We start from the raw sequence: 15,189 nt of genomic DNA, 5'->3' as shown, positions 1-15,189 counted from the left end.
TGAAATAACTTAAAATGGAGGGTTCATCACCTGCGCATGCGCGGGAATTGAGTTCTAAGCGACGATAACAACGTACGCTAAAAACGCAAAGGCTCATGGGTAGACGCTTGTTTGTAAACAATGACACGCTATGGCCATCTGACGCATGCGCAGGTGACGACTCCCCGCTTTAATAATACTCGTTACTATTTCACAGACCATTCAAATGCCAAGATCTTCTGAACTTGAAATAACAGAATGTTATTTAATGGAGATACACCACATATACTAACATACATTTATAGATTCCCAAATCAGGATACAACAAAAAGTATAAATGTCCATATAAAATGAGCTAATTATATGGATAAATTATTGCCAATAACAACAATTTAAAATCCATTTTCAAAAGGAAAATTAAAATTGCAAATGTACATCTATTTTTAAGTGGGGAGAAATTACAAATATATAAATTGCATGTCGATTTGTAATTTTCTTTTTTACGTATACATTTACCGGATTCTGCGAGAGAGACCTAGCTCGAGCCATTCCATTAGAGCGCGTTCGTTCCATTGGAGAGCGGTCTTAGCGATCAGGTGACAATGTCATGTGATCAATTCAGCGAGACCATTGCTGGATACACCATATAACGTTTAGCGACTTTACGAACCGTTACGAATGGATTTTGAAGATAATATTTGGTAATCGTAGTCCTAAATAACTATTAAAAATAGCTAGACGTTTCGAGCAATGGCTCTTCATCGATAGCATAGAAGCAAGTGTTGCTATCGATGAAGAGCCATTGCTCGAAACGTCTAGCTATTTTTAATAGTTATTTAGGACTACGATTACCAAATATTATCTTCAATATATCATACTTATCAGTCCGAGCAGCGTTTATTTATTTATAACTACTATTACGAATGGATTTGCTCGATCGAATGCCGTTTTTTGTAAAAGCGACAGCCTTGGTCGATACACTATTCATTTACACAATCTTCCCTGGCACCATACGCACTCACACTGTTAGAGGGCGGAGTAAAATGCGCCCATGTCGTGGCATAAACGATTACTGACGACTATGTATTTCATTTATTTGACATGAAAGCGATAAAATATATAAAATACAATGCCTTGATATCGTTTGAACATTTCAATTTAATTGGCCAAGCATTTTTTTTCATTCCATTATAGACGAGTCGCTCTTCATTCCATTACAGGATGGTATGACCCAAAACACCCAATAACGTCGCTCTATTTACTTGATTTGACATGGGGGCTATAAAATATATTTAAAACAATGTATTCAAACAGTTTTGAGCATTTCAATTATTCACTTGGCCAAGCGATCTTGTCATTCCATTACAGGACGGTATGACCCAAACAACCCACTAACGTCATCCAATTTACTTTTAATTATTTGACATGGGAGCTATAAAATATATGTAATATAATGTATTCAAACATGGCCTTTATTTATCGTACTGATTGACGAAGCATGGTGAGGTCATAGGTCAACTTACGAAAGACATAAGTGCAAATGAATGCAATTTCGAAACACTTCCAAACATTAAATGGCCGCCAATTCGAATTAAATTCAACTGATCCTAATAGTCGAGTGGTCATGTGATGGACCTATCACAAAAGTTAAGATCAATCGGGCGTGGCTAGTAATTGCATGGGAGACTATTTGAGCAAACAAGCTGGTGAAATACTTTTATTTGGTTCCGACACAAACATGGAAAGACATAACCATTTGTTGGTATTTTTATTATTGTAATGTAACACCTTCTTAGTAGAAAGTCGTGCTGGTTATTTTGATATTTTAAGTTTATAGCATGTTTTAAAATTTGCACGTATTTTCAATACACAACTGCCATTTGCGGTCGGCTATTATGGATGTAAGCTATTAAAATGGCGTGCAAAGCTGTGCAAAGTGAGTGCAAAGTTGGTAGATTTGCTTGTATTTTTGAACTAAGTTGTTGTCATATCTAACCTTGAAATTATAAAGTACGAAAAGTGAATAAAATGCAAGTGAAAGTATACGAGATATTAGCATAGTACCTTATCATCTGATCGTAACATGTTCTAAAACAGCCTAAAAAGATAGAAAAAGCATTAGAAAAGTAGGTGGGTATGCTAATATATTTTACCTTAGTCATTGTAATATCGACCCCGCAGTTAAAAATATAGAAAAAAATAGCAAATGTGTTGGAAAAGCCCCTTATATTAGCAGATTATACCACTATAAGTGCGTGAAATGATAAACAAACTGCTTACAAAATAGTGAAAAGTGGTTGCAAAGTTAGCATATTTACATGGAAATCTGACCTATGTTGGTATATTATCGAGACCCATCGTTAAAAGTTAGAAAAAGTGAATAAATATGTCGTAAATGCTCACGTCTCCTGTTATGTTTTCCAGAGGGATTAGACAAGGCTGTTCACTGTCATCTCAACTTTATGTCTTAGCGATTGAACCCCTTCTAGACAAAATTCGAAATGACGATGGTATTCTCGGCCTTCAAATACCGATGCAAATTAACCGCCTACGCTGACGATGTTGAATTCCTTATGACACGTGATCAGGATTTCAATAAGCTCGCATATTGGCTTCGTGTCTATGAACAAGCATCTAATGCAAGAATAAATTACGAAAAATACGAAGGACTTTGGGCTGGCGGGTGGAGCAATCGTAACGAGTCACCACTAGGTATTAAATGGAATAATGTGGGACTAAAATAGCTTGGCTTATATCTGGGTAATACGAAATCATACGAGGACAACTTGAAAAACTGGCCAGAACTAGTACAAAAGTTGAAGGCAAAATCGCCTTCTGGTCTAAATTCGCCGCAGGAATGTCCTATAGAGGGCGTGTTCTCGTCGTAAATCAACTTGTTTCATCACAACTTTTACACCGGCTCATCAGTCTTGCTCCTCCCTCTGAAACAATAAGTTATATCCAGTCATTATTTATTGAGTTCCTGTGGCAAGGTCGTCACTGGATAACTGCTGAGACGCTCTACCTGCCACTTGAGGACGGAGGACACAATTTGATTCACCTACAATCACGTATTAATGCTAATCTTGTTCAATATATTCAAAGATATTTGTATAGTGATTATGATCATCCCAGTTTCAAATCCACAGATTACTATTTCAGTAAAGTAGGCAATTTGATGCTCACCAAGCGTCTGCATGAAAATAATATAACATTACCACTTCCAAACTTACCTAGAGTTTACGCTGGACTGTTACACTGCTGGGATTCGCTTGCAAAAAGGCGTAAAATCAATGATACTAATCCGGTCAGTCTCCTTAATGAGCCACTTTTTAATAATCCTTTACTTTATCTTTTTACCTTCAATGAGACTTTTTGATGACATTTCTCCCGGCGGCCGCCGGGATCACCAAGATACACGACCTAGTCGATAAACAGAGTAAAGCATGGTCTTCGAGTACGGAGATATACAACAAAGTTAATATCCGATCGGAACGCACACTACATCTCCATTTAAAATCATTACATCAAAGTATTCCTGAGAAATGGAAAGTAACAATCAACACTTACCTAAATAGTAACGAGATTAAATCACCCCAACCCTGGAAGGACTACTACCAACTTCATCATTCTTATGAAATAAACTTGCCCCTATATAAACTAGAAAAAGGGCCAGTGTATAAATACATGATTACATTGCTTCATATTAAACGGCATCCGGATAAATGTGACACAGTGTGGCGGGAAATCTTGAATCTCTCGGACGTAGATAAACCGAACTTCAAAGCTTGCTATGCTTCCCCGGTTACTAAGTTAGAAGGGGACAGTGGCGCATTATACATGGAGCATACACTACTGGCAGATTTCTGGTTCATGCCAATTTTTCGCAATCAAACACGTGCCCACTTTGCGGGGACAACGACTCCTTACGTCATATATTTCTTGATTGTCCTGTTATTGTTCCACTGTACAAATGTATCAAAACAATAATAAAAAATCTTGTTGTATCCGATGCTGACATTCCTGTGTGGTGGTTTATTTTATTGCCTCCTGGTAGATCTCGTTTATTCGTATTTCGTCAAGCACGTAAATTATTTAGTTATATTGCCTGTACTGCTAAGATTTCGATCCACATCAGTAGGCGCAACAAACGCCAAGAAATAGGCGTGATCGAACCACTTGAAATCTTTAAGCAGCGCTTCATTTCAAGGTTAAAAGCCGAATTTTACTTTTTCAAAATTACAGTTATTTTTTCAATAAGTGGACTATATACGATGCGCTATGTACTGTGCATAATAAAGAGCTTGCTGCTTGCTTAGAAGTACGCTTGTAGTCTGCTACACGTTAATGTCCCATCTTTATTTATATTCCTGGATCAGTCTGTTGTATTGGTATTATTTTCACGGGTAAGGTGGTCACAGTTGAGAAGACCCATAGGTGCTGGTGTACCCGACTTAAAGTCAGCTTCGTTGGGTGACATACTTTATGTATATCACGTTGATTTTCACTTCAAGTTTTGGTCGGTTTCCCGATCCTTTTCTTTGTCTTCTCGGTTTATTAAAAGTCTGTCTTCAATATATGTATTACGTAGTAGTTTCATTCAATGTCGTGTGTTTTATTTCTACTGTGTGGACGGGTAGGGGGATCGGAACCCCTTGTGGTGAGAACCGGTGTGACCGGCCTACCTGCATGGTCCCATAGCTTAACGTTATTGATTTCCCTTCATCGTATTTGTAAACGTTATTGTGTTTGTCCAACTGCGATTCAAAAATCACTACTACTACTACTAATTATATCCGACTCATCAGACTTGAAAATGTAAAACAAAGATAAACCATTCAACAATGGAAGCAGTATTAATATTACACACGCACATGAAAATAATGATGTCGTGTTTTCCATCTATAGCAACAACTAGATTTGGTATTATAAGAGAATGTAATGAGACAAGACATGATTTAAAACACCAAGTAAGCACACTATATTTACACGTGTATGTGGATTAATGTCCATCATGGATATGTTATAGAAATGTAATATTATATATTTATCATTTTGCAGATGTTATTTGTCGGACCAGACAGACAGTTTGCAACTCCAATTGGTTTTACTGCTCACCCATCAACAAATATTGTGTTTTCAGATGAACAACCACCATACTAAAACAAGATTTAAATTCACAATGATTAAAAAGGAAAATCTCGTAAAAAGCAGACATTGACACAATCTGATTAAAATCTGATGTAGTGTACGGGCTTTAATTATTTTGGCTATAAACTTATTTTAATTTTATTTTTTATTATATTTGTTATTGATGCCCTTTTATTTTATTATTTTACTTTGATTTTGAGATTTTTTTTTTTAATTCCGCCCTACCTACATCTGATCCGACGCCTATGTAAGTCCCGTTCAAATCTCGCGTAAGTAACAGCCAATCACAGCCCCCCTTTTATACAGGCTGTCGGTTGCTTACTTTTCAGTGTATACGGGCAATCTTTCTGTACATTATATTTTGCCCACTTGAATAAACCATTAATAGAAAATTGTTAGTATATTTTTATTTGCAAAAGAAATTCCACAGCATTTTACAATTTTTGTTATTACATTGAATATTTTTTTCACTTCCAACAAATGTGTACACTTCCAGATACATCTTCGCCAGCCAAGGTTCGTTCATTCAGTCATCGCTTCAATTTTACATCACTGAGCATAATTATCTAGAATGGAAGCAAAAAAATAAGTAAATCGTAATGATTAGAACACTGTAAACAGCTATAGTAAACAATGCAAACTGATTTTAAATTGTATAACGGTCACCGGCCCACGGCATCGACGCAGAAAATTGGAGCAAACAAATATTTCCTGATCAATTGCGATGTGTTCCAAATAAAAAATATTTTATTCCAGTCCAAATCAGCTCAATTACTTTAATAAAGAGTTATTGTATAATGTACAAAATGTTGATACAATTTGATGAATATTTACAGCTTCAATACCGTAGACGATTTTGGCCCGATCGCCAACAAAACATCACCCGTCTCCAGGGCAGGCGACTGGAAAAAGACACTGGTGTTCGGTCGAACCGGTGGAAACAAAATCAACACTCCCAGAATAACTATGCGGAATAACGATCTAAAGTCGAACCATTCGAGTCACAATATTAACATAAAAATGACTTTCGTTGCAATTGACAATGATAAACTTACCGAAAAGCCGTGTTATTCACGGTCGCTAACGTCGGTATAATCCGCCATTTTATTTGAGTGTGTTTGCCACCCGGTGACGTCATCATGTGCGCTATAGAAGGAGGTATGTGATTCGTTGACTAAAATCGTCGATAGTGGGTCTCGTTGAAATCTCGTTACATAGGCGTCGGATCAGATGTAGGTAGGGCGGAATTAAAAAAAATCACAAAATCAAAATCAAAGTAAAATAATGAGATAAAAGGGCATTAATAACAAAAGTAATACAAAATAAAATTAAAATAAGTTTATATTCAAAAGCCGTACACTACATCAGATTTTAATCAGATTGACATTGACAAAAATAAATTTAGCGCATATAAATATCTAGGAATAATACGTACAAAGTATGATGGTATCATGAATTAGAAAGTTCTCTGATTCATTCACTGCAAATACCATTTCGAATTCAATGTCATGTGTGGATTTGTGTATCTGCATGCATGTTTATTCGTGTATGTATAATTACATGGGATATTGTGGTTCGGCTACATTCTTTGATTTTGTAAAAGCCACAAGTTCGCAATTGCACAACTTTTTGGCGGTCTGGAACATATTTTTGTGTGTAGCATCTGTACCACATGAGTGTATCAACAAACTTTAGCAGTCATGTGACTTTGGCCGCCATTATACAAATGTCAACTAGTTTGCAACCACCGGTTCAATTGATCAATTAATGTAGCAGCCGGCTACCAGAAACTGATAGAGGAACTCAACAACGAATCTCGTTGAAACTCGAAAGATCGTTGATACACGTGATGCCGGCGGTAAGAGCTTCTTGATGAAAATTAGATAACATGATAGGAAGGGATTCACAGTTAAAATGAAATGAGCTGTCTAAAACATTAATTCTAAAAACAAGTGATGAAATGTGAGGTTCGAATATTTCAATCTTCGTTGTTTTGATTTAAAATGAATATGTACGTCTATATTATTAGGACCTCTATCTATTCTGCGTCCTAAAAATATAACAAAGTGTTCACCTGGGAGTTGTTTGCATTGGTCATGCACATTAGATATATTATTTTGAAGATAGGTGATTTTTTAATAATTTTGGATTCGCCAATGAGAGTAAAACATGCATTTTATTTAAGGTAGCGGGACTATTATTTGCATACTTGTTTTCATCTTCTAATTGTAGCTAAATGACTACAAATAGACCCGGGAAAGTATATATTTTTAGAATCGCCAGACTTCAAGCTTTTCACAAGTGTATTTTGCATGCCCGTATCTGCAATCTACGACGCGTTACTCAATCAAAGGTGAAAAATTACTTTTTCTGTAAAAAAAATAATTACGCATTTATGCTGGCGATAAGAAGTATTTTTTTCACTTTTCCTAGTTGTTCAATAGTCTGGTAAATTGAATGTGTCTGGTTAGTTTTATTCAAGCAACGCGTTTTAAAAAATAGTGTCCTGAATTTCAATTACTGTTTTAGTCGCATTGCCCCCAACTCAAACCACAACTCGTTGGTAAATAATCGATGAAATGGTTTGTCTGGACACATTCAAGTTCCTCTCATTGTCACCTTAAAGCTGTGAAAATTTGGTGTTAATCCGACGACAATAAGTATACGTTATTGTTTGTTAAAGACCTTGTATTTTGAAAAACATAAACTCCTAGAAAACGTCCATGAAGTAACAGCAAAGATTTTCAAGCTTGTTTATCGGCACAATCAATTTGTTTTCCCACCAAGGTCTGTTTTACCATGTGTAGGGACATCCAAATGTGTAAGGCTATTGGAAACCAAAAAAATAAAGGAATGGGATAGCTATAATTGGATAAATTCGGCATATGAAAACACCAAAATCAATGATTTTTTTCCAGTGGCTGTGTGACCTTGTGTCTGACACATTCATATGCAAATGACTAATCTGTTAAACAAACAGGGGCGGAGACAAACCACTCAAATGTTTGGAAACACTCATTGTGTGTCAGATAGCTACTGATAACACATCCTAACATTGCTTTGTCTTGAGTTTATCTTTGAAACTTATAGGCACACAGATTAAACCTGTGTTGTTGATTTTGGAAAACACTACTGAGGTTGCCTTGCTTCCCTTCAGAAAATCTATATTTTAACCAACTTACATGACATTCTATGTTATATTATCTTTATCATATGAAAGTTTATGGTGCATTTCATCAATTAATAAATAAATGTGAAAATCGTAATTTTCAACACAAATAATAGTCTAGCTACCTTAACGCCAGTTAATTTCAATAACTTTTGGTGAATTAACTCTTTCATTTAAAATGAATATGTACGTCTATATTATTAGGACCTCTATCTATTCTGCTTCCTAAAAATATAACAAAGTGTTCACCTGGGAGTTGTTTGCATTGGTCATGCACATTAGATATATTATTTTGAAGATAGGTGATTTTTTAATAATTTTGGATTCGCCAATGAGAGTAAAACATGCATTTTATTTAACGCCAGTTAATTTCAATAACTTTTGGTGAATTAACTCTTTCAGAATAGTTTACCTTGTATAATTTTTTATAAATAACAACATGCAAAATATTGGCAAGGAACCTGGTTAAACACAAAAAAATTAAATGGCCAATAAATCTCCAATCACAGTGTGCAAACCAGTTAACCGTATTGATAGTAGGGATTGGGTTTGTAGCTCGGCATTCCAGTCTTGACCAAGAGGTACATGTATTTCAGCATTGTCAGTGTTCAGTACAGTGGGGTTAAAACGTCTAGTTCGTTGGAGAAAAAAAATATACGTCATGATTACAAGAATCACAATATCGTAACAAAGGAAATATGTATGATTACATAATGATTGTAGACAAATCGTTGCATTTACATTGCATATGTGTTGATTTATTCGTTGTGCTTGTCTTTTGACACGACACGCCTCGTCAAATAATCTCACTTGTAGAAAAGACGGGGTATCACATAATTTCGTGATTAATCCATGGTACAATAATCTTCTTATCTTGGATAAAGTTCTATGAACTATACTTTCAGCCAAGTGTACCTTGTATAATCACAAATTTTTGTTAAAAACCGTTCTGTTGATGAACATGTGCTCACTTTTATGTTCTAATTATTATATTTATTTGATGAATGCAATCTACAATGTGTCAATATGATTTGTATTAATGCACTTGTTATTGTAATTGGGTTTTGTCAAGAGATTTATTTGAAAACTTTTTGAACAGATGTGGGAATAAATGCTGAATCTTCACATAGATGTTAGAGTGTCTTTGTTCTTTGTGGCCACTAATTGTATTCATGTTTGAAATGTGCTTTAACATGTTTACATTATATATATATATATTATGATATGTTTACATGAAATATTTCAGTCAAGCTCCAAACATGCCCATGTTTGTTTTTGTAGCAAAAACACTCATGTCCCAAATGTATGCGCATGCAGTCATCCGAAATTATATTAATTTTAAAATAGTAGCTAAAGTGTCTGAAACATGTATGAGACACATCTGAAGTATGTCGCAGACACAGAAACCTGTCTCAAACATGAATGACACTAGTCCCATTTCGGTAAGGATAACGAAATGTTCTATGAAGCTCATTATTCGGTTCGTGTTTTACTGTCCACCGAAACAAGCGATCACGATGTCTTTGCCTTGAATTCATATCTAGCAAGCGAGTGAATTACACACTCTAGATAATCGAATGAACCTACAACAACAACGTTTTTAGCGGACACGTTGCAGATGAAGTGTAGATTATCTTCTGAAACTACACGGGCGTGTTTATAAGAGATTAAAAATGGCCGCCATAATAGAACATTTTTGAATATTCTTACAAATAGAACTGTATAGGTAAATCGGGAATAATATCAATGAATTTTACAAAAATCATTAGTGTCAGTAAATTATAAACTGTATTTGTTCGTTACAAAACTGGTGTTTTCTCATATTTCATGTTCAACCACTTCGACTAACTTCGAATCACGGTAAATAAACAGTCGGTGAGCTAATTCGTTTGAAATTTAATCATCTGCGGTTTAAAAAAAAGGTCACGAGTTTATTCACTATTGGAAATACGTGTTTTAAAAACAGACAAATAAAAGAATATCATAAAAATGAATTATGAAAAAAAAACAGTTCGCTCGCGCAAAATAAACACCCATTGTTTAAACCATTCAGCGCGTAAATAGGAGTTTTCATCTCGAAGTTACAAGGCGAGATGTTGTGCCTGAACGCTCGGCACGAACAGAAATTACGCCCTCATTGGTAATTTCAAGAGAACATATACTGATTCATACTAGTATGACAAGGGGTTGGAGGTAAGTGCAGCTATATATGGTCAAATGTTTTTGTCATGAATGAAATGAATGCAAACCGTCGCCATCGACGCATATTTATGTAATGCAGCAACCGCTCTTTTCCTTTTTTCTTGCATTGTCGACGTAAAAAAAAAAATATTTTTCGAATCTTCTTTGCCGTTCTTGTACTCGATGACTCGCAATAAACACCATAGCCACAAATGGATATAATTTCAATATAGCAATTGTTATTATCATCATGTGCGTATAGTTTTCCATGTTTATGTCAAATAAGGATTGAAGAATGAGGGCGTGATTTCGGCACGAGCCAAGTGGGTCCCGACTATAAACGTGAACGCAAACTGCTGTCACAGTAATCTCTGCAAACACGAATAATTAACAATTTCGGCACGTGCCGATCCCGAGATCATATACTGTGAACGCAGCAATGAAAGTTAAACAATCAAACACATCTATGCTGACCGTCACTAGAAGTTCGGTTAACTGTTAATTGTTATAATTTGGGCGTGGCTTTGCAAAAGTGGGTGTGGTCATTTTTCAAACAAGATGTTTTAGGTAAAATTGAATTTCGTAACTCGCCGTCCTTATCTCTAACATATCAGCTTCTTATCAATAGTTATCAAATACCAAAGCAATGACGCCATTGAAGCTGAATTTGTTAGTATAACTATTATTTATTGTTACATTTCCTTCATTTGTTCGCTGATTATTATTTCACAAACATGTTGTACAGCAATTAAATCGATATTTAAGGTAGAGATGCAGTTTACCTGACAGGTATTTTAATTAGTTAATTAGGAAACCAAGATGACCTCCCGTGTCCACACCACTATATATTTTCGGAAAGCTTATTGTATGAATTTTAAAATTTTGTTAGTATTTTTGTTCTATGAACACTGTGGTTTGAAATATGCACAAAAATGTACTTTTTTGGTCAAAAGTGATTAAAAAAAATTAGCTTCTAAACCATGCTTCTGTTTCCTGTCAAAATTGGTTTATGGGTACATCTGTTTACTATGAAGAAAATGCCGTCTTGAAAACTGTCTACCAGTTGTCAATTTTGCAGAGCAGCAGCTCAAATTTCGCTACTTCAAGTTTATGCATAAATTAACACCCATGCTAGTTGTCTGTACGATTGTTGTAACACTGTTGTAACACTAAAAACAATGCCTTGACGGCGTTTTGAAGACAAACACATTGTCAATCATTTGTGAAAATTTCAAAACAAAAGGTCAAAGTGTAAAGGAGCTATTTTTTTAAAGTTCTCGAATGTGCACTGAAAAGAAGCTGAGATAATTGCTAATTTGCATAACAATTCACTCAGTAAGAAGTTTGCTAATGCTCATAATAAAAATGGCTGTAACAGTTCCAAATTTAAATGTATTATCGCTTTGTTAAAAGTTAAATATAGTGCATAATATGGATATTCAGTCATTTCTTTTTTTCACCATGTTTCTTTTTTATTATTTATGTACACCCTTGCTAAATCTTGCTAAGCATACAAAAGAGAGAATGTTTGCACCTGTTATCTATATTTTAAAATCGTTTTTTTTAGTATGTTCCATTATTCACAATTCTACAAAATTTTAACAGTCTATAGCCAAGACTGTTTGGATAATAAAAAGCAAAAAGAAAATTTCACTCCCAAGTGCCAACAAACCTGCATCTCTACCTTAAGTTGTTTTTGTTTGTGTGGAGACACCAGAGAGCATAGAGTATAAGTGTTTACCAAGAGTTTGCAATTATATGAATTACATATTATTCTAGGCTATTATTGACTACAGCCCGTCCTCCTTTAATTGTCCCACTCTATAAATAACCAAATCATGAAGTAGACACGTACATACGCTCAGATGTTCAATACTACGTATATCTCATTGAAACGAGTGTTGTTTATTATTATGGTAACGGTCGTTAAGGACACCGTCCATTAATTCATTCATTCATTTCACCACACTAGCTTACGGCAATTCAACATGGCGGCGTTGTGTGTGTCGCCGTGCCCCGCTTTTAATATGTGATCACACGGTGCGTAGAAGATATTAACTCGCATCAATGGGTTGTGGTTTGAGTAATCAGGTCGGTGATCGGCTAGGCGGTAGCCCGGGAGGGACGTTGTCACCGAAGAGAATTAATCCTGGATATACGCATAATGTAGCGGTACCTAGGTACGTGTATACACTTAGTATTCCTGTTGTTACGCTAATCGACATATTGAGGGTGCCCTTGCGTAACCTTGATATGGGGTTATAGAGAGTAGTCGCCCGTGACCTAACAGTTCATGAGTGTTCACCACACATGCAGTACCTGTAAGTCTGTACGCAGTGTTGACATCTGGTGGGGTTCAATAATCGTAAGGCATTCTCGTAAGATAGTATTTGCACAAATATTCGTTACATGTTGAATATCCCGTAGCATATCCAAGATATAATAAACGCCCAGTTATGTACACCAGTCACATATATCTGCATATTTACCTGAATCTGAAATACAAGCGGAACGTGTAAGGCTAAAGACTGCATTGACTGACATTTTTTGAATGCAAGGTGGCAAACGAAAGTCGAATATTTACATCACTGTGATGGCGCACTAAAAGTTGTCACACACATGACAAAGGCTGTATGTCGGACATTGATAAGCAATGTTCGTAATCGAAATTTGTTTCGTACGTGTATAACATATCCGTTTGTTGATTTGATGAAATATAAGTATATATTGCAAATTACGCTGTACGGGCTAATGTATATATATATATACTGCACTGTTTTTGTGACGTACTAGTCCTATGTGACGCAGCGTCATTGCACTAATGTGTGGATTTTGTACAAAGGTATGGTATTCACGTGTTCTTTCTTACGTTGCAGTGAGGCACAGAGGAAAACCTTAGACGCCATCTTAGCAGGTGATATGGAAATAGCATGTCCATCGAATGCAAAAATTGTACGCATCTTCACAAGTTCCACATTTACAGGTGGGAGCCCGATTGTTATTATAAATTCAACGGATAGTCGGTACTAATGCACTACAAATATGTATATATATGTATAAGTTTTTTCTGTGTCATACTTTATGTTTCAGATACTCAGCACGAACGCAACGCTTTGATGGAAAAGGTTTACCCAAAACTGAAGGCTTTTTGCCAGGAACGAGGATACGAATTCCAAGTGGTTGACATGAGATGGGGAGTACGGGACGAAGCTACAGATGATCACATGGCCACTGAGTTATGTTTGAAAGAAGTATTGGATTGCAAAAAGGTGTCTACTGGTCCAAACTTTGTGGTAAGTAGGTCACACTGAGAAAATAGAACTTAGACGCGAATATCCGGCGAAATCTCGTTGAGGGTGAGACAGTCGCGAGACTTACGTTTGCCCATTTAATCGTTCTATTCTTTCCAGTCATCGCGTATATTAAACACCACGGTTACATAGGTCAAGGGACCAGTGAACGCTGTGACGGAGGAGTGTGGGTCAATATTCGCTGACTATCTGAGAAGCAAAACCAAGTCTCGTGACTGATTCTCGCTCCGAACCTGACGAGATATCGGCAACCATTTGCGTCTGATGTCGTGAATTGTGTTTTTAACAACATACTTAAAGCGGGAGGGTCGTCACCTGCACACGCGCGGAAATTGAGTTTCAAGCGATGATAACAACACACGCTAAGAACGCAAAGGCTCATGGGTAGGCGCTTATTTGAAAACAAAGACCATCTATGGCCACGTGACGCATGCGTAGGTGACAACTCCCCCGCTTTAAGAATGATTCTGCTTTTGTTGGAATATAAATAACAGAAACAATTAGTTAATTACATTATTTATAAATTCTGTGTATTTCTCGGTAAAAAATATCCCATCTGCCACCGTGTTTTCGCAGACGTTTCTTTCACACAAATATGGATATAGGCCGATGCCTCGAATGATAGCAATTGACGAGTTAGACAACGTTGTTATAAAAGTGAATGAAGATGAACGGTCACTCATAGAAAGGTGCGTACGTTTCAGGTATTCATTTTAGAAACTCTACCGGTATTTACGTGTACCAGTGTCAACGATGTGTTATAGTATACCAGGAAAAATGTCATGGTTAATGACGTACTAATTTTTGCAGATGGTACAAAAAAGATACAAATCATGTCCCGTCAATGTATGTAATGCAGCCGGTCAGTCGTATCATCCCAGACTTTATAACGGGGGATCAAAAGAGAAATGAAGAAGCGAAGTCACAATGGTGGAATGTGATGCAGAAATTACGACAAATATTTATGAGAAACGTTGATGGTGCACTCAAAGATAAATACAGATTTTCTGGTGGGTGTGTGTACTGAGTGAATGTATTTCAGTTCGCTCTATTCATTACGTGAGTTTTGTTTGCTTATCCTTATATGATCTGCTTTTCTGTAAATAAAGACAATACAGTTACGGAAATATTGCATTCCTAGTCACGTGACAGCCCGACGGAGACACTTTCATTTGACGACTGCCTTCGGCCGGGTATAGTGAAATGCATTCTGGGACAACGACCTAGAGCAGTTATAAACACGCAAAATGTTGAGCTGTTGTTCAATTGAATATATTTTCTCGTACAAAAGACTTGCTTCAGTTGGGCTGATTGACACCAATGTGATCACGAAATAGTGGTGTTTTACCGGATTTCCCATTAATAACACACTTTCATTGAACTCTTGTGTAACACTTG

General features: G+C 36.2%; 1 protein-coding gene and 1 long non-coding RNA gene across 2 annotated transcripts in view; one reads left to right on the top strand and one right to left on the bottom strand.

Moving 5' to 3' along the window:
- Positions 1-5,522: 5,522 nt before the first annotated feature.
- Positions 5,523-6,436, bottom strand: LOC146746601 (uncharacterized). The gene is made up of 2 exons (XR_014929150.1): positions 6,186-6,436; positions 5,523-5,696 (listed from the first exon to the last, which is right to left on the bottom strand). It is a non-coding gene; the product is annotated as an uncharacterized LOC146746601 (long non-coding RNA).
- Positions 6,437-12,454: 6,018 nt separating this feature from the next.
- Positions 12,455-15,189, top strand: part of LOC100377670 (NACHT domain- and WD repeat-containing protein 1-like) — a 32,572-nt gene continuing 29,837 nt past the window's right edge. Inside the window, exons 1-5 of the mRNA XM_085498223.1 lie at positions 12,455-12,660; positions 13,357-13,463; positions 13,571-13,773; positions 14,368-14,480; positions 14,602-14,801. Coding sequence (XP_085354349.1) covers positions 12,548-12,660; positions 13,357-13,463; positions 13,571-13,773; positions 14,368-14,480; positions 14,602-14,801 — 736 coding nt within the window. The 5' untranslated portion in view covers positions 12,455-12,547. The remainder of the gene's footprint in view (positions 12,661-13,356; positions 13,464-13,570; positions 13,774-14,367; positions 14,481-14,601; positions 14,802-15,189) is intronic.

The sequence above is a fragment of the Saccoglossus kowalevskii genome, chromosome 4 (genome assembly GCF_978046115.1).
Source record: "Saccoglossus kowalevskii chromosome 4, keSacKowa6.1, whole genome shotgun sequence".
NCBI lineage: Eukaryota > Metazoa > Hemichordata > Enteropneusta > Harrimaniidae > Saccoglossus > Saccoglossus kowalevskii.
Note: the sequence above shows the minus strand (reverse complement) of the source record. Positions and strands in the feature narration are given on the sequence as shown.